Source organism: Mesocricetus auratus, unplaced genomic scaffold, assembly GCF_017639785.1.
Source record: "Mesocricetus auratus isolate SY011 unplaced genomic scaffold, BCM_Maur_2.0 Super-Scaffold_100004, whole genome shotgun sequence".
Lineage (NCBI taxonomy): Eukaryota > Metazoa > Chordata > Mammalia > Rodentia > Cricetidae > Mesocricetus > Mesocricetus auratus.
Genome location: NW_024429189.1, coordinates 1,565,958 through 1,588,696, shown reverse-complemented (window position 1 = coordinate 1,588,696; position 22,739 = coordinate 1,565,958). Strand labels below are relative to the sequence as shown.

At 53.0% G+C, this 22,739-nt stretch overlaps 2 protein-coding genes across 18 annotated transcripts in view; one reads left to right on the top strand and one right to left on the bottom strand.

Annotated features, from left to right (window-relative positions):
* The window catches only part of Nup188 (nucleoporin 188), a 49,052-nt gene extending 43,040 nt beyond the window's left edge, over positions 1–6,012 (top strand). Inside the window, exons 35-44 of the mRNA XM_040745053.1 lie at positions 1,826–2,026; positions 2,161–2,253; positions 3,108–3,266; positions 3,515–3,652; positions 4,182–4,256; positions 4,339–4,593; positions 4,718–4,849; positions 5,051–5,124; positions 5,220–5,349; positions 5,446–6,012. Of these exons, the coding sequence (XP_040600987.1) occupies positions 1,826–2,026; positions 2,161–2,253; positions 3,108–3,266; positions 3,515–3,652; positions 4,182–4,256; positions 4,339–4,593; positions 4,718–4,849; positions 5,051–5,124; positions 5,220–5,349; positions 5,446–5,622 (1,434 nt within the window). The 3' untranslated portion in view covers positions 5,623–6,012. The remainder of the gene's footprint in view (positions 1–1,825; positions 2,027–2,160; positions 2,254–3,107; positions 3,267–3,514; positions 3,653–4,181; positions 4,257–4,338; positions 4,594–4,717; positions 4,850–5,050; positions 5,125–5,219; positions 5,350–5,445) is intronic.
* Positions 6,013–6,414: 402 nt separating this feature from the next.
* On the bottom strand, positions 6,415–22,531 carry Sh3glb2 (SH3 domain containing GRB2 like, endophilin B2). Of its 17 annotated transcripts, none has more exons than XM_013124817.3 (14): positions 22,397–22,531; positions 18,789–18,930; positions 18,066–18,194; positions 12,249–12,382; positions 11,993–12,085; positions 10,840–10,851; positions 10,164–10,226; positions 9,177–9,326; positions 8,772–8,795; positions 8,271–8,360; positions 7,989–8,089; positions 7,655–7,669; positions 7,296–7,536; positions 6,415–7,035 (listed from the first exon to the last, which is right to left on the bottom strand). In XM_013124817.3, the coding sequence occupies exons 1-14, from the start codon at positions 22,457–22,459 to the stop codon at positions 6,928–6,930; spliced, it is 1,365 nt and encodes a 454-aa protein (XP_012980271.1). In that variant the 5' UTR covers positions 22,460–22,531; the 3' UTR covers positions 6,415–6,927. The 17 variants fall into 17 exon arrangements, with proteins under 17 accessions (XP_012980271.1, XP_021091859.1, XP_005085544.1 ...); XM_021236200.2 differs by lacking the exon at positions 22,397–22,531 and adding an exon at positions 19,638–19,796; XM_040745057.1 differs by lacking the exon at positions 6,415–7,035 and adding an exon at positions 19,638–19,829 and having other exon boundaries at positions 7,405–7,536; positions 7,644–7,669; positions 22,397–22,510.
* Between the last annotated feature and the right edge of the window lie 208 nt (positions 22,532–22,739).

The following is a 22,739-nucleotide window of genomic DNA, read 5'->3' as shown; positions in this document are numbered from 1 at the left end:
GGTGTGCGCCACCTACGCCCAGCTTGGGGAAGTTTTCTTTAAGGGTGTGAACCCTGCTTAGATGACTATGGTCTACAGGATGGCTCAACTCTGAAATGTATCTGGAGAGCATAATTATACTCAGTGTGTTTCTTTTCTTTTCCTTCTTTTTTTTTTTTTTTTTTTTAAGATATATTTATTTGGCCGGGTGGTGTTGGCCTGTCTCAAAAAAAAAATTTGTTATGTGTACAGTGTTTGGTCTACATGTATCGCTGCAGGCCAGAAGAGGGCACCAGATCTCCTTACAGAAGGTTGTGAGCCTTTATGTGGTTGCTGGGAAATGAATTCAGGACCTCTGGAAGACTAGCTAGCACTCTTAATCTCGGAGCCATCTCTCCATCCCCTCAGTGTGCTTCTTTTTTGATATTGTTTGTTTTTTGTTAGCTTGTTGTTTTTTTTTTTTGTTTTTGATTTTTTGGTTTTTTTTGTTTTGTTTTGTTTCCAGACAGGGTTTCTTTGTGTGCCTGGATTAAAGGCATGCACCACCACCTAGCTCTCAATGTGTTTCTTGTTGATGGTTTTTGTTTTGTTTTTGATGGGGTTTTACTATGTAGTCTTGGCTGGCCTGAGAGTTACTTCTGTAGACCAGTTGGCCTCAAACAGAGATCTGACTGCCTCTGCCTTCCGAAGGCATGTATCACCATGCCTGGTGATTAAGAAAGAACGTTGGGTGGGTAGGGAGGTAGAGATAGATCTGAGAGAAGTTGAAAGAATAAATATGATCAAAATACATTATAGGAAATTCTCCAGTAATAAAAATGTATACTGGTGAGTATCCCTGCCTGTCATGCAGGAGACCGGGGTTCAATTCCCTGACAGGGAGACATGCTGTCCTTTGGGCCGGAGAGATGGCTCAGAGGTTAAGAGCACTGACTGCTCTTCCAAAGGTCCCGAGTTCAATTCCCAGCAACCACTTGGTGGCTCACAACCATCTATAATGAGATCTAGTGCCCTCTTCTGACCTGCAGACATACATGCAGGCAGAATACTATATGCATAATAAATAATGAATCTTTTTTAAAAGTAAATTAAAAGTTAATTATTTTTGTTAAAAGTAAGTATATAACAAACTTGGTACATGAGCTAGCTTGTTGAAGTCCACTCCCTGTGGTGGGATGCCATACTCAGCCTTATTGCATGGGAGAGGGGCCTGGCCCTGCCTGCCCCAATTTACTGTGTCAGACTATGTTGACTCCTCATTGGAGCCCTTACCCTTGAGAAAGGGCGAACTGGGATTAAGCTTTGGGGGCTGGGGGAGGAAGTATGAGAGGGAGAACTGTGATTGGAAAGTAAAATGAAATTTAAAAATGACCCCCCAAAAATATATATAAAACCTAAGGTTGGAGATAGTATTTATCCCTGGCATGCAAATGGACTTTGGCTGCCCAACCCGCAATGAGGGATGTTCTCTCAGCCTAGACTCTTGTGGGAGGGCCTTCACGCTCCTTGGGGTTCGAAGTAGAGATTGGGTGGGAGACTGGGGGGCCTGGGGGAGGAGGGGAGGGAGGGAGAGGGAGCTGGGATTGACATGTGAAGCAAGCTTGTTTCTAATTTAAAGAAAAAGATAAAAGGAAGGGAAAAAAACTAAGGTTGGAGATGAAGGTGAATACTGTGGTCAGCAAGAGTTTAGGACACCCAGAGACTAGCAAGGCAAGAAGCAGGAGTGACATCGTCGCACTCCTGGGAGGAGCATTGGGTAGTGGGACCCAGGGCTGCCTTCCTCCTCTTCTATTCCTCAGCTGCTTTTTTTCTGCCTTTCCCTGTGGCTGTCCTTGGCTACCAGCAGGTGTGTGTCCTGGGGCTGCATCTGGCTAAGGAGCTTTGTGAGGTGGATGAGGATGGAGACTCATGGCTACAGGTGACTCGCAGGCTCCCCATTCTGCCCACGCTCCTCACCACCCTGGAAGTGAGCCTCCGCATGAAGCAGAACCTACATTTTACTGAGGCTGCACTGCACCTGCTCCTCACCCTGGCTCGCACCCAGCAGGTAGGAGGCTGCTTAGGGTGCAAAAGATACCCTGCTTGTGCTGAGTTGTTCCCAGAAGCCAGAGTCTAACTCAGATCTCTTCCTACCATTGTAAGTCTTTTTAGGTTCCATCTAATTATGGGTTTCTCCTCCAGGGAGCCACAGCAGTGGCTGGAGCTGGCATCACCCAGAGCATCTGTTTGCCCCTCCTGAGTGTGTACCAGCTTAGCAGCAATGGTACAGGACAGGTGAGTGCCAGAATCTTGCCTCCTGTAGCTCTCAGGTGACAGGTGCCCTCATCTTGCTGCTCTTCCCTCGTGTTATCCCAATTCTCTGGTAAAGTTTCCTGCCCCGGCACATGACTCACGAGAGGAAGTACCCAAGTGTATGCTTAGCATGAACCTGATGCCAAGCTGATCCCAACAGCAAACAAAATAAGTGCCGCCAGTGCTAGGCTACTAGCCTGGACAGTTGTCACTTCAAAAGTCAATGTGTTACTTTGTGTGTGCGTACGTGTGTATATGTATGTGTGTCCATGTCATGTCCTCCTTGTCGTCCCCCTTAGGGACCTCAGTTACCTCTGGCTGGCCAGCAGTTGTATCTTGGGTCTGGAGTCATCTTCACAGTACCTCATGTCTGAATTGCGTTTAGTTTTGTGTTTTGGGTATTTGTTTTTTGTTTTTCAAGACAGGGTTTCTCTGTAGCTTTGGAGCCTGTCCTGATACTCTATAGTCCAGGCTGGCCTCGAACTCAAGAGTGCTAGAATTAAACACATGTGTCACCATTGCCTGGCCTCTTGTCTGAACTGTTAAGTCTGCTAAGTCTGCTTCCTTTAGGCCAGCCTCCCTAAATTTAGAGGGCCAGCGTAAGGCAGGGACATGGCCAAGCTAACATACTTGGTTAGTAGTAGACCCAGTTTTAGAGCCCTCTGATCTTGCTAAGTCTGATAGCCTTACCCCTCCTAGCTCTGTTCATAATAGTGGTAACTGTCCACTCCAAGACATTTTTTTCTTTCCAGTAACTGGGCCACTTTCCAGTAACTCTGCTGCTCTGAGTGGGTTCCTGTGGCTTCCATCCTGAGCCTGTGTGCCATTTGTTGTAGACACCCAGCACTTCTCGAAAGTCCCTGGATGCTCCGTCCTGGCCAGGGGTCTACCGCCTGTCCATGTCCTTGATGGAGCGGTTGCTCAAGACTCTACGCTACAATTTCCTGACTGAGGCTCTAGACTTTGTGGGTGTCCATCAGGAGCGGACCTTGCAGGTAAGGGCCTGCCTGCCTTACAGAAAGGGATACCTGGAGCCATTTGGGGCAGGTGACTGTAGAACTTGGGGTATCAACGCCCTTATCTTTGAGATGCGGGAAGAAATCTGACTGAGTCACCCGACTAAGAGGAAGCCTTCATTATAGTGCCAGCCACCTCAGCTTATGTGGGCCCAAGACCTGATCTGCATAGGTAGGTAGACACAGTGTGCCAGGCCCCTGAGCATTCTCTGTTGTTCTGCCTTCAGTGTCTTACTGCGGTGCGGACGGTACAGAGTCTGGCGTGCCTGGAGGAGGCAGATCATACTGTGGGCTTCCTCCTACAGCTGTCCCACTTCAGGAAGGAGTGGCACTTCCACCTGCCTCAGCTGATGCGTGATGTTCAGGTGAGCCTGCAGCCCTGTAACTTGGGGAGGCTTGGGGACGTGATGGGGGGAGCCAGTGGCTATCCTCAGTGAACTGCAGGCTGCTTCTGAATGTGAACTTCTTGTTTGGGGACACAGGCTTGACTCAGGCTGCTTACTTAGGCTGGTGCTTCCCTCCACAGCAAAGTGACTGGATAGGTTGAGAACTTGGGCCCTATGAGGGAGACTTAGGTTCAAAACCCTCAGAAGGCTTGAAGCTTTAGGAGCCCATGGACCTTAAAGGCAGCAGGTTGCTGCCATGGGCTACTGTCTATATGACCTTGGCCAGGTCACATCCCCTCTGGTTTTCTGCAATATTGAAACAGTAATTCCCATCTTGTTGATTTATTGAGAACTGAGTAATATCAGAAATGCAGCTGAAACATTCCAGACCTGATCCCTGCTGGCAGCTGTTAAGTTAGAGCGTTAGTCAGTGAGAGGAAGGCAAGCACCTGGAGAGACCTGATGTGGAGTTGCCCATGAGCTTTTTCCTGTCCCTCCTATGTCCCAGGTGAACCTGGGTTACTTGTGCCAGGCGTGTACCTCCCTCCTACACAGCCGCAAGATGCTGCAGCACTACCTACAGGTAACCGGAGCCCCTAGCCTGTTAGCGCTGGCAGCGCCTCTCTTCCTCTCCCGTGACTTTCCTTCATTTCCTGACTCCTCAGAACAAAAATGGGGATGGCCTCCCCTCAGCTGTCACTCCTCGAGTTCAGCGGCCAGCCACTGCCACCACCACCACTGCTACCACAGTTCTTGCTGCACCATCTGCCTGCTCCTCCAAGCAGCCTGTTGCTGATGCTGAGGCCTCAGAGCAGCGAGCGCTACACACAGTCCAGTATGGCCTTCTCAAGATCCTCAGCAGGACCCTGGCCGCCCTGCGCCACTTCACTCCAGATGTCTGCCAGATCCTGCTGGACCAGGTACTGACCAGCACCTCTTACAGTAGGTTCTCAACACTAACCTTGAACTTGGGCTCTGCAGTACACAATGCTGTATTCTGGAGAGCTCCCAGCAATTTCCAGAGTGCTGTTTTCTGTCTTTCAGTCCCTGGATCTCGCTGAATACAACTTCCTATTTGCCCTAAGTTTCACCACTCCCACTTTTGACTCTGAAGTGGCCCCCTCCTTTGGAACCCTGTTGGCCACAGTGAACGTGGCCCTCAACATGCTTGGAGAGGTAGGGCCCCAACCCCAAAACTTTCCACTTGGTCTTTCACTTCCAAGTAATATGGGACGTATCCAGCCCCTCCCTACAATGGCATGCCAGCAGTTTCCATAAGTACCCTGTAAAGTACCAGGGGAAATGGTATACAAGACCTTAACTGCTACTGCTACTGTTAGTTTGATTTTTTTGTATTGCTTGCTTCTATTCCTCTAGCTGGACAAGAAAAAAGAATCCCTTACCCAAGCTGTGGGACTCAGCACACAAGCAGAAGGAACCCGAACATTAAAGTAAGACCTGAATCTTAGTGCCTGGGGCAGTTGTGGGCTGCCATTGTCTGTGGTTCAGCTATGATTGTGAGATACTCTCACACCTGCCTCTCCAGGTCCCTCTTGATGTTCACCATGGAGAACTGCTTCTACCTGCTCATCTCCCAGGCAGTACGCTACCTCAGGGACCCGGCTGTGCACCCCCGGGACAAGCAGCGGATGAAGCAGGAACTGAGCTCAGAGCTGGTATAGATATGTTGGCTGACCAACAGGGAAAGCTGTTTGGGTGCTGCCTGTCCTTTGGGGTCCCTGGGCCTAATTAAGCTGCTGCTTTTCTTATAGAGCACACTGCTTTCCAGCCTCTCACGTTACTTCAGAAGGGGAACCCCCAGTTCCCCTGCTGCCGGAGTCCTGCCCTCACCGCAAGGCAAGGCCACCTCTCTCTCCAAAGCCAGCCCAGAATCTCAGGAACCTCTGATCCAACTTGTGCACGCCTTTGTTCGGCATGTGCAGAGGTAGGAAGTGGACTGCTCGTGCTCCTACCGACCTGCACTGCAGCCTGGGCAGAGGGTGCCGCCACCACAGAGCCAGCCACTGAGCAAGCAGCTCCCTTCGTCCTCTTCCCGCCCACCCGCTGACATTATTTTTGTAATAGATCAAGAGGTCAACAGCATGGGCAGGGAGCCAAGGGTCTGGTGCTCAGGCTCTTTACAATGTCCCCAAGGTGGCCCTTTTCCTTCAAGCATTCCCATGGCATGTCACCGGCCAGGGAGGCCCTGGGTGCTGGCAGCACAGGAGAAGCCTATGTATAGTCAGGATTTTCCATGATCTATTCCTGCAGGTTTTTTTTTTTTTTTTTTTTTGGTAATACTGTGGTCTATTTATACAAATATTAAAGTACTGTTTATAGATTGGGCCTTCAGAGCCTGGGTCACGCGGCAGCTCTCAGAGGCCCCAGACATGAGGGGGTAGCATGGAGATGACAAGAAGAGTTGGTTGGCTAATGTCTTATCCCTCATAGCTCCAGGCTGAGCCCACAGCTATTGGCTACTGAAGCTTCCCTATTGGCAGGCAAGCCACTGCAGTCCAGTGGATCCCAATTTAGGGAAGTTTTCCTTCATTGTGCAGCTTCATGTATGGGACCCTGGGAATTTGGGTGCTATATGAACTTTTCCTCTGGTCTGCACTCTGGGAATAAGCTTGTGCCATGGCTCCATGAAAACCCTACCCAGAGAAGGGAGATAATGAAGTCTAACCACGCTTTCAGGGCCACTCATGCACTCTGAGACCCTGACAAGAGCCCAGGCAATCTGCACACAAACAGTTTATTTGCCAGAGAGCAAGCAAGACAGGCAGAAGAAAGAATGCCAGTTAGAAACTGCGTGAGTGATGGCTGCAGCCACTGCACTCAGCCAGAGCTGCGACGGAAGGAGGGAGGGGCAGCACCTGGTGCTGCTGCTCTGACCATCCCTTCTGGTCCCCTGCCAGACTGTCCAGTCCCTGACCGTTAGCCCTGTTAACTGCTCTCCCCCTCAACCTTCCACAGCTAGAAGGCAGATAGATATTCTTTTCATGCCAAGAGCATCCCCAGCATATTGTAGTACCAAATGTAGTATCCCTCCTGCCTTAAGGGAGCTGGGAAACCCGGAGTATGCAGGGATGCAGGTCAGAAGCAGGGATAGCAGAGGGGCCTGGAGCCATTCTGTTGTGTAGGTCCTTCATAGCTGAGTGACAGAGCCACAGCCAGAATAGGGTTAGCTCCCCTATCCTAGAAAGATATGTCTCCAGCAGACAAGGTAGTGGCAGGGCCTTGAAGGGGGCTGCTTAGCTGAGAAGTTCCAAGTAGGTGACAGGGACCTTGCCCTTCTTGTTGCCTCTCTCACCAATGAGCCAGTCAGGGTCCATGCCAGGCAGGCTGTAGACAGTGATGAGCTGTGGGGAGCAGAGACGGAACTTGTGCCCTGGAAATAGGCCCCAGGACTAAGCCCTGTGAAGGGTGTCACTAAGGGGCTATACTGGGCCATGTCCGTTTAGGGACTGACTGCTTCTTAAGACCTGTAGTCAGTTGCCTCCCCTGACACCCACAGCTCCTCCCCAGGGTCCAGGGATTCCAGAATGACTAGGTTGTGCAGACCCAGTGTTTCTGGTCTCCTGTCCAGCTCTTGCCTGCTTCCTCAGGACCCTAGACTCACCTCATCAGCCAACAGGGCCAGCTCACTGCTGTCAGCTGCCTCGTAGTCGTAGAGCACCCGCGCCTTGCGGGTCCCACTGGCTGGGGGAGCCACCTCCTCTAGACAGAGTGCTGCCTCTTCTGGAGGGATCAAACCAGCCCCAGTGGGTACCACAGGCATGGTAGCTGCAGTGGTGGTGGGTGAGGTGCTGCTCAGGGGTGGAGAGGCAGGTTCTGTAGTGCCCACAAAGGTGCCTGGAAATCTAGAGAAATGAGGGTGTCTCAGTCAGCGCTAACCCAAGAGTCTCAAATACTCTACAAGACATACCAGAGACATCAGCCAGTTTAAACACAAGGAGGCCATACCCACCAATAACTTACATAGTGCCCTGGGAGCTGGCAGCACAAAAAGAAAAAATAAGCTGAGATCATCCCACCTGCTTGTCCCTGCCCACTTCCCTAGCCCAAACACTAGAGCCCACCTCTCTTCCCTGTCCGTGTCCCCGTCCCCCGTCCCCCCCCCCCCCCCCCGTGACTCCTGGCACTGATGGCAGCCCTGTGAGGCTCACCACATTAGGTCATTAGGTACCCAGATGGGGTTCTATGCAGAGCCTCCAGTTCAGTCTCATGTGTTGTGGGATTTTTCTGAGCTCTGAAGAAAAGGCCCTTGGCCTGAAGCATTGGGCCTAGGAGATATAAGGGGTTTCAGCCACACCTGCCTAGTTGTTTCTGCAGATCCAGCATGTGGCGGTAACATTGTGCATAGTAGGTTGTCTGAGACTTAACGAATTCATGGAGGCAGCGTAGGTGGTTCACCTGGAAGGAAGAGGTCGGGACTTCATGTAGCCTATGGCCTCAGCATAGATCGTCCCCATCCTGTCCCCTGCCAGACCATACTCCAGGCACCATTGAGTGAGGCTAGGACACCCAGTCTGTGGGCTGGCTCTGGGGTCCATGCTTGTGGCGAGACCCTTAGAAACACGAATGTGGGACTCACATGAGTGCTGCTGATCCCCTCCAGCAGAAGACGAGTCACTTCTGCCTGCCGGTCAAACTCTGTCTGGGCCACTCGAAGCTCTTGCTCAGCCTGGGTGGGGCAGGCAGTGATGAGCACAGCCCCCCATCCTGCATCCCTTTATATCAGCCTTCCCTGTGCCCTGAGGCCTACTGGAAACCATATCACTGTCCTCAGAACACAGCTGCCTGGCTTTGCACCTAGAAATGACATTCAAGAAGCCAGCACCAACTTGGGATCTGTGGGTAGCTTCAATGACAGACCCTCCACCACCCATCAGGGTAGGATCTATCAAGAGATGCCTCTGCGGGTCCTAATGTGCTGCACAGCAACTATTAGCCAGAGGGGGATTTGGCATCACTGACCAGTACCCCCAACAAGTGCAAGGCAGAATCCAGTGCTATAGATGCCTTATCTATGGCAGCAGCTAAGCCTGGACCTCTATCAACCTCCTAGACCTTGCCTCCCTAGGCCCCAACTCACCTTGTCTACTTCATCGTTCCAAAGCTGTGGACACCACAACAGCACCAGTGAGCAGGGAAGGAAAGGTGGGCATCATGAGTGGAGAGGGAGGGACAGCCAGATGCCAGAGCCTGTGCCTGCCCCGGCTCCCAGGGACCCAACCTCTCTGCCCATCCTAGCCTGCATAACCTGCCCCAGCCCAGGCAGGAGCTGAGGCTGGAACAAGTTTGCCATAGGGCGGGGAAATGACACCACATCCCATCTAGCATGCTACATGCAGGGCCAGCCAGCTGGGAAGTCTTGCTTGTACTTTTCCTACAGCCGCCCCCAACTCTAAGTGGGTCTTAGAGACCAGATGTCCCCACCCCACCCTGACTCCTGCTTGGAGGCAGGACAGGACAAGTGACCCTGGGCCAGTCACTGAACCTTTCTGTCCTCCGGCAGAGAAAGGCAGCCTCGGGCCAGAGTCACACTGGGGGCCAGTGGCAAAAGAAAAAAACAGGGCAGCCTCCACCCTCCGGGATGTTTCTCCTTCAACTCGGCCCAGGGAAGGGAGCGGGAAGTGTCATCCAGAGTCTAGGGAAGAAAGATACCCCCTCCCCCCACCATGACTTAGGAGACCCAATTTATGGCCACTTGTGGAAGTCTGGCCTAGGATAACACCCTGACACGTGGATGGACTGCTGAACTGGGCCAGCAGGGTGCGCAGCCCACAGTGGGAGGGAACATCGCCATGTGCCGTATTGGAGGGCCGTCTGAAAGGCCTGGGTGAGCATGAACAGCGGCTGACATCTCTGACCACTGCCAGCCATGGGATGATGAAGAGCACAAATCACACAATGGCGTGTTCAGGACAGGAGCAGAGGGCCAGACGGCTGGGAAGGACAGCTTCACCCAGCCTCGCTCTAACTTGCCTCCACCCTGGTCTCCAGCTGGCCTCCCACCTGCTCTCCACGTGTTTCCCAGGCCATCTAGCTTGCAAGCTACAAGGGCTCTAAGGCAAACAACAGTTGATTAGTCTAAGAGAGCCCAGGCAGCCTCTGCCCTAACCCCAGCCCCCTTCCCCTCCAACAATGAGGTGTTGGGGTGGTGTCCCCTTGTAGGAGAGAACATAGGATGGACCGTCCCTCAGGTCCCTAGAGGTGGTAGAGTGTGCTTTGCGCAGCTGGACAAAACATCTTCCACCTTGCATAGGAAGAAGCCAGATCAGCCTGCCTGGTGGGCCCGACTGGAACAGAGGGAGTTGTCACTTCCCTGTTCTGAGCTGCCCCTCAGCCTCTTAGGACAGCCTGTCACATGAGCAGGGCTTTGCCTCACCTTCTGGCTTTTGGTCCTGCGCTGGCAGAGCCAGTGGCAGGAGCTGTAGGCAGAGGAGGCCAGGGTGGGGCAGGGCATAGTGGGAAGGGTGCTTACCGCAGAGGCGCTGGCCGAGAGAATGTAATTACGAGGTCTAGTCTCCTGAAAGTCAGGCACCGTCTGGCGGGGAACAGAGTTCATGGGGGAGGGGGGTCACCCTGGGCCAGGACCAGTGTTGAGGCCAGGAGGTGGCCCCGGAGTCTCCTATATAAGGAGACGCAAGAAACTCTGGCCCCAGGGACAGGAGGACACAGATATAACAGACCCTTTGCAGCTGCTCCAACCATCTGGAGATGGGACAGGCTTGGGGGCTCAATGGGTCCAACATGAAGACCCAATGGACAGATGTGCTGAGAGTCCAAGTAAGCCACAGGCTGGGCCTGCCACACTTTTGAGTCTCAGGCACACAAGGAGGCCCACCAGATCCACAGCCCTCCCCCACCACAGCTTTCTCCAGCTCAGAATTTCACCACAGTCTATGCCTCTCCATTGAGGCCAGATCCCTCCCCATAAGAGTAGATAGATGGATGCATGGATGGAGAGTGACAGGCTTCTGACATTTGCAAGAAGCTGCCTCACAGGCTTTGATGCCTGCATCCCCACAAACCGGAGACTGCGTGGAGGCCAGCCAATTGCAAAGCCTGAGGGCATGCCCTGGGCTGGCCACACCACGAGGGCCCTCGGACAGGACGGGTGAACCAGAAGCAGCACAGCAAGGGACAGGTATACTCACATCTCCCTCACACTGAGCCAAGTTACCCAAAGCAGAACAGGAAGGAACAAAAACACAGAGTTAGTTAAGTCCACAGCAAGCAAAAGCAGGCATAGCCAGCCCAGCACAAGGTGGCGTAGAAGGACTGGAAGGACACTCACAAGCCTCCCTCGGGGGTCCTGAGTGGCACATAAGGGCCCAGGAGTGAGCTGCTGAGCTTGTGTCCCTATGGACAATGCTCCTGCCTCACTTGATTCACAGGCCCAAGGTTCTCTGGGTACCAAGGGGAAAAGCAGTCACTCTGCAGTTGACTAGGAAAAGACAGAAGTAACGGGGTCGGGCTCATCTGCCCAGGTGATTGACAGGTGATCACAATAGTCAGTCATTCTCCACATGCGTGCCCTGTACACCTTGGTTGACTTGGGAGCCTGCTATGGCTCTTGCCGGAGGCAGTGTAGGCCTCAGTGACCACACTGGCCATGTTGTAGGGTGCATTATGGGAGTGGAGAGCCACTAGGCTCTCCTGGTCTGGCCTACCTTTCCTCAGCTAGAGTCTGAGAAATAGATTTCCTAACGTGCCCAGGGCCTAAGAGTTTCTCAGGACCTGAGGTGGCTGTTAGGTCCCTTACATGCTAAGCATCCCTCTTGGCCTAGGCCTGTCAAATCAGCTCAGCCTGTTCTGCCCTGATTGAGCAGGCTCCAGTGGGCTCTGGGGTGAAGGAGGAGCAGGATGGCCCAGGCCATTCTTCAGACAGTCCCTGCATGGGGATTGGGGGCTGGCCAGCTCTAGTGCTCTCCACAGCCTTCAGCCTAGGGGAGCCTAAGCATAGGGCACATTGTACCCATGTTCAAGCAGCAGGTGGAGAGTTAGTAGGGAAGCCATGCCCAGACAGGGCCAGGCTGAGCATCCACAGAGGCAGGAGAGGCATGCAAGAATCCCATCTGACACCCACCAGGAGGCTTGCAGGCTGCCCAGCCCACTTAAAGGCACTGTGAACCTGCCTACTTCATAAATGTCTACCCTGGGGTGGGGACAGAAGCCATAACCTGACAAGTCAGCAGTCTGGCTCCAGCCAGGGAAGAAGAAAGAGCATGCCAAACACCAGGTCCCTGTGTGCCCCATCTCTGGAACCCCAACAGCTGCTTGGTGGCAAGGAGAGGCAGGGGCACTTACCGTGGCTTTGGCTTCTGCTGCCTTGGCCTTCTTCAGCCGTGCTTTGCAGGCGTCCAGGTCAAGGCGCCGATTCTGCAGGAGCCGCCTCTCCTTCTGCAGGGTGGAGGACAGGAACAGTGAGACCTGGCCAGAGACCCCTGGGAAACTGTCATTCTTGGTCACTCAGCCTACAGGAGCCACCTCTGGAGAGGCCCGGGTTCCCTGCCTGGGATGACAGCCTGTGCACAGTTCAGAGCAGTGGTCCCAGACTACTCACCGAGATTGTTTTCCAGTCCCCTTCCAGGAAGTTGCGCAGGGGAGTGAGGAAGCTGAGGGAGGCGGTGTGGATGAAGTCCCGTTCCGCTGCTCCCAGACGCTTTTCAGCTTCGGACACCTTCATTAGTGTTTTCCCTAGGGAGACAGGGTTGTAGGGTGAGGGAGGGGCAAGACTCAGGTCACTCTGTCCCCAGAAGTCTGCCAGGCAAGTGGAGGTGACCTACAGAGTTGCCAACGTGGGACAGACAGATGGGCATCCAGCGTGAAGCTCTGGAGCCCTACAATGATGGACAGTGGCTCTTGGGGCCCAGCAGACAGGGGATGAGGCCTAGCGTCTCAAGGGCAAACCAAAGGGTTGGGAGTTCTAGAATGAAGAAAAGGAGTCTGACGAATCTCCCCCAGAAATTAAGGACATTAGCTTCCAGAGTCCGGATTGATCAAAACACAGAAACAAATGGAGAGGCATTTTCTGAAGAGCAGCTGGGCCCTGGTAAGAACAATGAAGGGTATTATTCTGGGGATGCGCCATCTCTTCCTGGCTACTGTCCCGTGCAGCTGCTGTTGAGGCTGATGAGAGAAACACCACAGCGTCCCAGGTGACACCACTGACAACAGCAGCCAACCTGCAGCTGGGGACCTGGTGGAAAGGGCGCCACCCCTGCCAGAATTTAACACAATCCAGAAAACCTCCCAGCAAGCACACCTGTAGCATGTCTGAGACAGGCTGGAGAGCACACAGTAACTTCCCACCCTGGGCTGAACAGAAATCGAGCTAGACTTGTAAACTGCTCAACCTTTAGATGGTTTCCCAATTCACATACACAGACTGATAAAGTCTCAGTGGCTGAAGACATTTAAAAACAACCACTGACCAATATTAGCTGACATGTCCTGACCCCAAACAGTTCTTTGGGAGCCGGCTTGAAATGAGGAGAGTAAGCTGGGAATGGTGGGCAGGCCCACAGTCCCATCCACTGGGAGGCTACGACTGGGAGACCCAGAACTAGAGGCCATTATGAGCAATTTAATAGGATATTGTTTAAAAAAGAAAAGGGTGGGGGATAAGGATCTGGGATGTAGCTCACTGGTAGAGTACTTGCTGAGCACATATGGGCCCAGAGTTAAATACCCAGTACTGACAAAAAGAAACAAAGAAGAAGAAAACATAATACAAAATAACAATAATATAAAAGGAGGCAGTAAAGAAAGACAAAAATTACCTAAGACCTAAATGAAAAAAAATCTAACCACATCAATAATTACATTAAAACATAAATGGATTGAGCACCCTAAAGAAAAGTCAATGACTATCTGATATTTTTAAAACTATCTAAATATTGTCTATACTGAATGTCATTGATTAGAGTCATGCTTGAGATTTTATGATATAGTAAACAGGTTAAGAAGAAATGGGCAGAAAAAGATACTATGCATTCTGGCACTGGATCTAAATAGCCATACAGTTATCAGACAAAATGGACTTTCAGGCAGAAAGTCTGACAAAAGACAATGAGTAGCATTTTAATTTTAGTTTTGAGATGGAGTGTTACTCTGTTGCCCAAGCTGCTCTCAGGCTTCCAGACTTAGATGCTTTCCACACTCAACCTCTCAAGCACTGAGAACACAAACTCATGAGGGGCACTGCATGGGGACAACACAGTCAATCCAGGGTGGGGCACTGCTCAGTGACTGCTGCACAAGCGTGGGACCTGAGTTCAGACCCCAGAACCTGCATAAAAGCCAGTGGGGTGGCAGGCATCTCTAACCTTTGTTACAGATGACAGTGACAGTGGAGTCAGGCAGATCCCTGGTGTGCACTGGCTACCGGGGTTAGCAGAGTAAATGAGCTACAGTTCCAATGAGAGAGCAGTGGAGGAAGACATTCAAATCTGACTTCAGTCCTATGCTCACACACACACACACACACACACACACACACACACACACACGCTATCCATCAGAAAGATAAACATGGACCTAATAGGGCTCTAAAATACACACCAAACATTGACCAACTACAGAAGGAAACTGGAAAAAACATCAGGAAAGATCCATGCCCTTTCTCAATAACCTGGGTGAGACACACGGCAGGTGACACCAGCAGCCAACCCTCCTGAACAACGAACGCTGTGGCCTGCAGCACGTGACAGAACAAACCCAGACAGGTCTTTTGCTAGGCCAGTAGTTCCCAACCTCTGGGTTGCCTAAGACCATAGGGAAACACAGATTATGTGGTGATTTACAACAACAGCAAAATTGCAGTTATGAAGTAGTGACAAAAATAAAGTTATGGTTGGGGTCATCACAACATGAGGAGCTGTATTAAGGGGCCATAGCGTTAGGATGGTTGAGAACCACTGCTCTAGGCCATGAAAAAACCAGGAGCTTTAAAATCCAGACAGCGGAAGATCTTTACTACTAGGGGAGATGGAAAAAACTTCGGCAATTTCTTTCTCTTCGCTGCCATACCAAGTTTATGTGTTGCTAGGGATCAAGTCGCAGGCATCATCAATTAACTGAGCCAGGTCCCCAGCCCATCAATTTCTTAACAGGTTAAATATGGGGCTGGAGCAATGGAAAACAGACCCAAAAAACGTTACTGGTAGCCTGAGCTGGGAACCAGGATTGACTCTATAAAGGGGACAGTTTTAGATGAGATGAGGAAAAATTTTTTTTGGTTTTTCAAGACAGGGTTTCTCTGTACTGTTTTGGAGGCTGTCCTGGAACTCACTCTGTAGACCCGGCTGGCCTCGAACTCACAGAGATCCGCCTGCCTCTGCCTCCCGAGTGCTGGAATTAAAGGCATGCTTCACCAACGCCCAGCTGAGATGAGGAAATTTTTTAATTGGTCTATGGAAATGTTTGTACAACTCTAAATTCACTGGAATATATAACATAAACCAATTATCTGTTACGGCATATAAGATATATTCAAATAAAATTCTGAAATTAAGAGAGAATGAGGTGTGCCAGCATGAACATAATAGATCTGCAAGACAATGACTTATGAACTCGAGAGGTGGCTCAGCAGTTAAGATCACTGGATAATCCTCAGAGGACCAGGGTACAATTCCCAGCACCATGTTAGGAAGTTCACATTGCCTGTAACTCCAGCTCCAGGGGATCTGACACCCCTTCCAGCATACAGGTGGTACAATACATATATGCAGGCAAAACACACATACATACAAAAATAAATAACTTTTAAAAGGTTGTGGGTCAGAAGATCCCATTGAAAAGCTCATATCAAGTCAGGCAGTAGTGGTGCACACCTTTAATCCCAGCACTCAGGAGGCAGAGGCAGGCGGATTTCTGTGAGTTCTGGGTCAGCCTGCAGAGCCGGTTCCATGACAGCCAGGGCTGTTACACAGAGAAACCCTAATCTCAAAAAATCAAAACAAGACAAACAAAAAACCCAATGAGATCTTGAAATTTGGAGGCATCTGAATGGAACTAGGAAAAAACATCCTGAGTGAAGTAATGCAGACCTAGAAAGACAAACATGCTATATACTTCCTCATAAGTGGATATCAGACATCAAGAAAGGATAACCAGACTACAATCCATAACCCCTGGGAAGTCAGGTAACAAGGAGGACCCTAAGAGAGACATGCATGGATACCCCTGGGAAAGGGAAACAGGTAAGATCTCCTGGGTAAATGGGGGTGCTGAGAGGAGGGGGGAGGAGAACATGAGGGAATGGGGTGGTTGAGTTTGGGGACAGAAGAGCAAGGAAAGAGAAATCTTGATAGAGGTAGCTATTGTGGGGTTAGGGAGAAATCTGGTGCTAGGGAAACTCCCAGGAATCCATAAGGAAGACCCCAGCTAAGACTCCTAGCAATAGTGGAGACAGTGCCTAAACAGGCCTTCCCCTAATTGATGACTACCCTAATTATCATAGAACCTTTATCCAGTAACCGATGGAGGCAGATACAGAGATCCACACCTAAGCACTGGGTCAAGCTTCCGGAGTCCAGTCGAAGAGAGGGAGGAAGGATAATATGAGCAAAGGGGTCAAGATCATGATGTGGATGGGAAACCCACAGACAGCTGACCCAAGCTACTGACTCTGGACTGACAGCAGAGGAACCTGCATAGGAGGGAACTAGGCCCTATGAATGTGGGTGACAGTTCTGACTTGTGGGGCCCCTGGCAGTGGGACCAGGATTTATCCCTAGTGCTTAAACTGGCTTTTTGGAGCCCATTCCCTATGTGAGACACCTCGCTCAGCCTAGATGGGGGGAGGGGCTTGGTCCTGCCTCAACTTGATATGCCAGTCTTTGTTGACTCCCCATGGGAGGCCTTACCCTTTCTAAGGAGTGGATGGAGTATGGGTTGGGAGAACATGAAGGGGAGAGCGGGAGGAGAGGAAGGAGGTGGAACTATGGTTGGTACATAAAGTAGAAAGAAACAAAAAACTTTTTTTGGTTTTCCGAGACAGGGTTTCTCTGTATTGTTTTGGACCCTGTCCTGGAACTCGCTCTGTAGACCAGGCTTGGTCTCGAACTCACAGAGATCCGCCTGCCTCTGCTTCCCAAGTGCTGGGATTAAAAGCGTGCGCCACCAACGCCCGGCCAAAAAAAAAAAGTTTAAAAAAAGAAAGAAGCGTAGCTGTGAGGCCTGGGACGGCTCGGCTAGTAAAGCACACTGTGGGCAAGCCTGGACCTGTGGTCAGTCCCACAGCACACGGAAACAGCAGGCATGGCGACACCTGATTGGAAGCTCATCATCCAGGAATTTGAGGCAAGGCTGACCCAAAGGCTTGCTGGCCAGCCAGCCTAGCCTAATCAGCCAGCAAGCACCAAGTCCTAGGGAGAGACCTGGTCTCCTGGAACAGGGTGAGAGATGCCTAAGGTTGGGCCTCTAGCCCCCACATGCACATACATGTACACACACAGCCCAGGGCTGGGGTAGACTGCCTGCTAAGCATGCACAGGGCCCCACGTCCCAACTCCAGTACCACAGAAACAACACAAATACATATGCCACATATACATACACACATGCCACACCAAACACATCCACATGCCAAAACATACCACACTGCACACACATACACAGTTATTACACATATTCACACCACACACACTCTATAGACACACCACACATACTATACATAAACCACACTCATCCACAGACCACACCACACACTGTACACCACCACACACACCTCACATGCCATACACATTACACACACACACACACACACACACACACACACACACACACACACACACACACACACACACACACGCACATACCCCTAAACTGGTTAAAGGAGGATTCTTTCTTTTTTTTTTTTTTGGTTTTTTGAGACAGGAGGATTTGTTCTTTTATTCTTGTCTACATTCATGGAAGATCTTACATTCAGAACAAACTCAGGCAATCTCTTTTTTTGTTTGTTTGTTTTGTTGTTGTTATTTTGTTTTTCCAGGCAGGGTTTTTCTATAGCTTTGGAGCCAACTCTCTCTGTTGACCAGGCTGGTCTCGAACTCACAGAGATTCGCCCTGGACGTCCTGGAACTTGCTCTGTAGACCAGGCTGGCCTCGAACTCCGGGATCTGCCTCCCGAGCGCTGGGATTAAAGGCATGTGCCACCACCGCCCCACTATCGCTATCATTTTTTAAACAGGAAGGAATTGGGGCCTACACCCTAAATCCCAGGGGACACAGCCAGGTGGAGCTCTGTGATTTTAAGGTCAGCCTTAAATAGGGAAACCTAGTCCAAAATAAAAAGAGAGGGGAAGGGAGACAGGGAGGGGGCAGGGGCCAGAGACAGTGCCCCTCACTCCAGCCCCCAGCCCTGTGGTCTGCTCACCATAGGGGGTGCTGGGCCCCAGCTCGCTGGCTGCTTCTGCCATGTACTGAGCCAGCAGCTCCCCATTAGTGACCCTCGAGGGCACCTTTCTGTCCAGCTTCTCATACAGGAACTCCTCCACTCGAGCACCTGTAGGGAGACAGCAGCCACAACCACAGGGCTCTCCGGTCCAAGCCAAAAATGACAGCCACAGTGACAGAACAAACCCTGGCCAGCCCCCAACCCCCACTGGGCACCCACACTGAAGACGTCCAGACACATTTCTGACACCCACACCCACCCTGTGAGACCAGAGAGGGCGCCAGAGCTCAACGATGGGACACAGCTGATTGCAGCCCCGCAGCACTGAAGTCAGGGCCTCCCATGTCTCCCCATTTAAGTGGGATTTACAGTGTGTAACACAGGTGTGAACGTGCCCTGGCCTTGGTCCCGAACCCCTCTGGACACTTCAGGCCACTGCCGGTTGACAGGTGACATGCAGGCTGCCTCCAAGCCAGTCTTCTGCTCCTTGGGCTTCCCCTGCAGTCAGCTGCCCTGCTTGACTTTGGTCAAGCCCTGTCCCGCCTCTGGCAGGGAGCCCGGGCTGGCATTTGCAGTTCATGCCACCTTCCCCACTGTTCAAGTGAGGCTTTCAGCTCTTGTGTACCAGTCTGGCCTCCCCTCCCGCTCAGAGGCCCTGAGCGGGACCGGGCCCCGCCTGCCTCCTGCCCCGCACCCACTCACTGGGGTTGGGTTGCAGCAGCACCTCGGTCTGCCTCAGGATCCGCTCTGTCCAGTTCTTGGTGCTGTCTGCCCGCGCCAGGAGGTTTTCAAAGTGAGCATCAAGCTCAGTCTTCTCTGCTTGGCCGAATTTCTCCTCTGTGAACTGGGATGAAAGTGGCAAGAGAGTCCCAGGGTCAAAAACTTTTGGAGGGTGGCCTCTCACCACCCACCCTGGACTTCAGCTGCCCCTTTCTAGGGTGAGGGAGGGGGTTGTGTGAGTTGGAATCGTGGCTCCTGGAAGCCTTACAGCAGCTCTGCTCCCTCTCCACGAGAGCATGTATGCGCCCATGAGTACGGACTCGGAGGAGGTGGCCACCAGGGCTTAGTACCAAGCCCTTAGGGAACAGAGGGGGCCCAGAGCAAGGCTGGGAAGTACCAAGGAACTCCATGGGGCACCAGCAAAAATTCAGGTTCTGGAATCAAAGGGACCCCATTCATATCTCAGTTCTACCCGTTGAGTGTGTGACATTGGGAAAGTGGCTTTGCCTCTCCGGGTCTGTTTCCCCTGAAAACAGACAGTAAGGATGCTTCTCACAGGCTCTACAGGGTGAAATGGAAAGGTGTGGCTTACACGAGAGGCTGGAATTGAACCTGTGCCAGTGTAAAGTGCCCACACTGCTGCTGGGGGGGGGGGAGTGGGAGGCAGACTGGGCAAATGTTTGGCCTCTGGGTGTGGTAAGCACTGCCAGCCCATCAGAGCCAGCTGCTGCGTGTACCCAGGACCTGCGAGGTCACATGGGTTCCCAGCCAGAGCTGGCTAAAGCCATGTGGGCCACCTAGGAATAACCAGAAACCAGTCCAAGTCCTCACCATGTAATCTAAAAGACAAGGAACAGCTGTCGCCAAGCACAAGCTTTTTCCAGCCAGGTGACCAGGTTTGCCCAGGGTCATCGTCCAACCGGAAAGGTGAAATCTGCTACAGGTGTACGATCAGGAAGAAGGACCGTGGTTGAACAGCCTGGGGCACTCAGGCTGCCCATTGCACAGATGGAGCTGCTGAGACTGAGCAAAGGGCTGTCCTGAGGTCAGGGTCTAGGAGGCTGGAGCCCTGCAGAGCCACTGCCTGGGATGAATCATCGGGGTTGAGCCTCTCGGCAGCCATCAATTATGCAGCATGCCCTGGGCTTCTCCCTGCTCTAAAGCCTCCTCCCTCAGCTGCGGGTCCAGCTCAGCCTCTCCCTGTCTGTCTTACAGTCCCTGCCCTTGCTGTGGAACTGCTGTGACCCCCACTTTCCAACTGAGGAAAAAGCTCAGAGAGGCAGGAGCATCTCCCGGGGACCTCAGTTTCTCCCTGGAAAATGGTGAAAACCCATCTCAGAATATCTGGCCAGCGTAAAGTGTGGGCTTAATAGTTCCCTTTTTGGAAATACTGGGTATGGAATCTGGGACCTCAAATATCGTGGGCTCTTCTGCTGAGCCCGGGGTAGCATTCGCTGGTGCTACCACTTGTGAAGTCTCCCGGGGCACCAGTGGTATCACTGGAGGATGCTAACAAGCAGACGGATCCTGACCAGTTCCCAAGCCTCTCGGGCTTTCCCGAGCCCCCAAAGCATTCACCTATCGCTACCTGCCTAACTTGGATGAGGGTGAAGGCCCTGTAGACCTGCACTGTGGTTACTGGGGAGAGTCTCAGCGGAGCGGGTCTCCACACCCACCCACGGGCGTGTCACCATATTACTCTAATGTGCTGTGTGTGGCACGCCTCCCTCACCTCCCTGCCCGGATGGGGCACTGCCACCTGCACCTGCCTCAGAGACTCCGGCTGACTGACGTTTCAGACACAGCTCTGGGGCCCCTAAATCACTGCTGTAGAAGGGATCCTGCCCGTAGGTTTCGAGTTGGGGAGGCCACGTTCCCTGTGGGATGGGGGTGGGTGAGTCCCTCAGAAGTGTCCCTGAGCCACACAGGTGCTGTGTGCTCGCTCAGCAAGTCTGGTAACCCTGACCCAAAGGAGGAGTCCACGTCCTGGTAATTAAGAATACCACCATCTTCCCTGATGACTACCGTGGCAGACGCCTCTCTGGGTCACCCTGCAGGCGCCTTCCTCCTGCTGTCTAGTCCCTTTCCTGTGGAGGGGAAGGGGATCACGCCTGAGCCAGCCCAAGGCAGTTTCCAGCAAGATGGCATCAGCAGGAGGGTGGGTGTGGAGCACAGAAAGCCTCTATTTATAACACGCTCAGCTCCCTCCTCCACCCCAGCCCGGGCCTGGGCACTGGCTCCGCTTCAGGTGTGAGCCAGAGACCCTGCGGGCTTGCCCCCATCGGCCGATCCAGGAAGCCCAAGCCACCACGGCCTTTCTGTGGGCCTGGCCAGGTCAGGTGGCAGGACCCAGCAGATCAGGTTCTTCACAGATGTGTGAGATAGTGTGGTTGCCATGCCAACGCGGGCCAGGCTCTCCCCTCCTGCAGAGCCTGGGGCTCGGATGGCATCCTCTCTGGTGCTGAGGTTGCCCACCACGCTTGGAGCTGGGAGTGGGAGCAGCAATCCTCACTGGGACACCAGGTCTCATGGGAACCCGAGCTTTCTAGTAAACATGGCCACATGGGCCTCTGAGGGGGGAGGGGCGGGATTCAGCAGAGTCAACAAGTACCACAAGGGCAGCATATAGATCCTGTTCCTGGGGTACAAAGATGGGCCAGCCCCGGGGTATGGAAGCCCCAGAAACGCACATTCACCCTCAGGGCAGGCAAGACCTCCGACCTGAGCCTTATACCTGCTGTGCAGAAAGTCACAGTGAGTCTGATGACTGTGCAGGGTCACATGTGTGGCTTAACCAGGGCAGCTGCACCTAGAGCCATCCCAGGAGAGAGAGCCCATTTCTCAGGCGGAGAAACAGAGGCCCAGTGAGGTAAACGCCCCATCCCCAAGGTCACAAGCGAAGCAGTCACATCCATAACCCACTCCAGCCCTTTACTATGATAACAATTCGCCTCAGTTTCTCTTTCTGATCCCAAATGCTTAGAACTTGTTCCAATACAAGCATCAACGGCCTGGACAGAACCCAAAGAGGGCACCCGGCCAGACTCTAGCCTTGTCACCATCCTTTAGGCCTGGGAAGGAAAAGGAAACAGGCCTCCCGCAGAACAGAAAGGAAATTACTCCTGGCTTCCGGCCTGATTATCCAAGCGTGTGAAAGGGACTGAGTGGAACCGTAGCACCAACCTGCCCATTGTACGGGTATGGAGACTGAGGTCCACAGAAGGGACTGGGACGTTTGCGTGTGGACCTGGGCCTGCCAGCCAGGACTCGTTTGGCTAGGGCGGGGAAGTAGGAACCACCCAGTGGTCATTCACCTCCCAAGCTGTGCAGGCGCCAGGTCAGTGGGCAAACCTGTCATTGCAAACCGGCACTGCCGGGTGCCCAGGCACCGGATCCAGGCCCCAACCCTGGGCCACCAGGGAGCTGAAGCTGACCCCGCTGGGAACTCCCCCGGGCAGCTCAGGGACAGGGGAGCAGGGACCCAGGCTGTCCCCAGCGCGCCGCCGCCGCCGCAGCAGCAGCAGCAGGGAAGGAGCTTCGGGGCACGCTCCACATCCGGGCCCCGCGAGCAGCGTCGCGCCAGGCCTCACCTGCACCGCCCGGGTGAAGAAGATGCCCGCGTCCGACGCCAGCTTCTTCATGTTGAAGTCCATGGCGCGCCCGTCCGCAGGGCCGCCGCGCCGGCCCGAGCGCAGCCGGCAGCCCCCCGCCCCGCCTCGCGCACCCGGCCCGCACCCCGCCCACCTGCTGCCAGCGCCCGCCCTCTGCGCGCGCACGGAAGCCGAGCCGCCGACGCGGGGCGGGGCCAGGCGAAAGGGGCGGGGCCAGGAGGGCCGGGACTTTGCTGGGAGCGCTGTTGCCTCCTGCCGGCCGCTTGTCGCAACAGCCGGCCTCTCGCTTTAGTGGACATTTTACTAAAGCAGAAGTGCTTGG

Bases quoted from the DNA above. Each gene is read 5' to 3' on its own strand.
- Sh3glb2 (XM_021236200.2), bottom strand. From the start codon at position 19,718: ATGACCCTGGGCAAACCTGGTCACCTGGCTGGAAAAAGCTTGTGCTTG. The intron at 12,086-12,248 runs GTGAGTAGTCTG...TCCACCCTGCAG, and splicing joins GGGACTGGAAAACAATCTCG to AAGGAGAGGCGGCTCCTGCA. The intron at 8,090-8,270 runs GTGAGTCCCACA...TCTTCCTTCCAG, and splicing joins AGGGGATCAGCAGCACTCAT to GTGAACCACCTACGCTGCCT.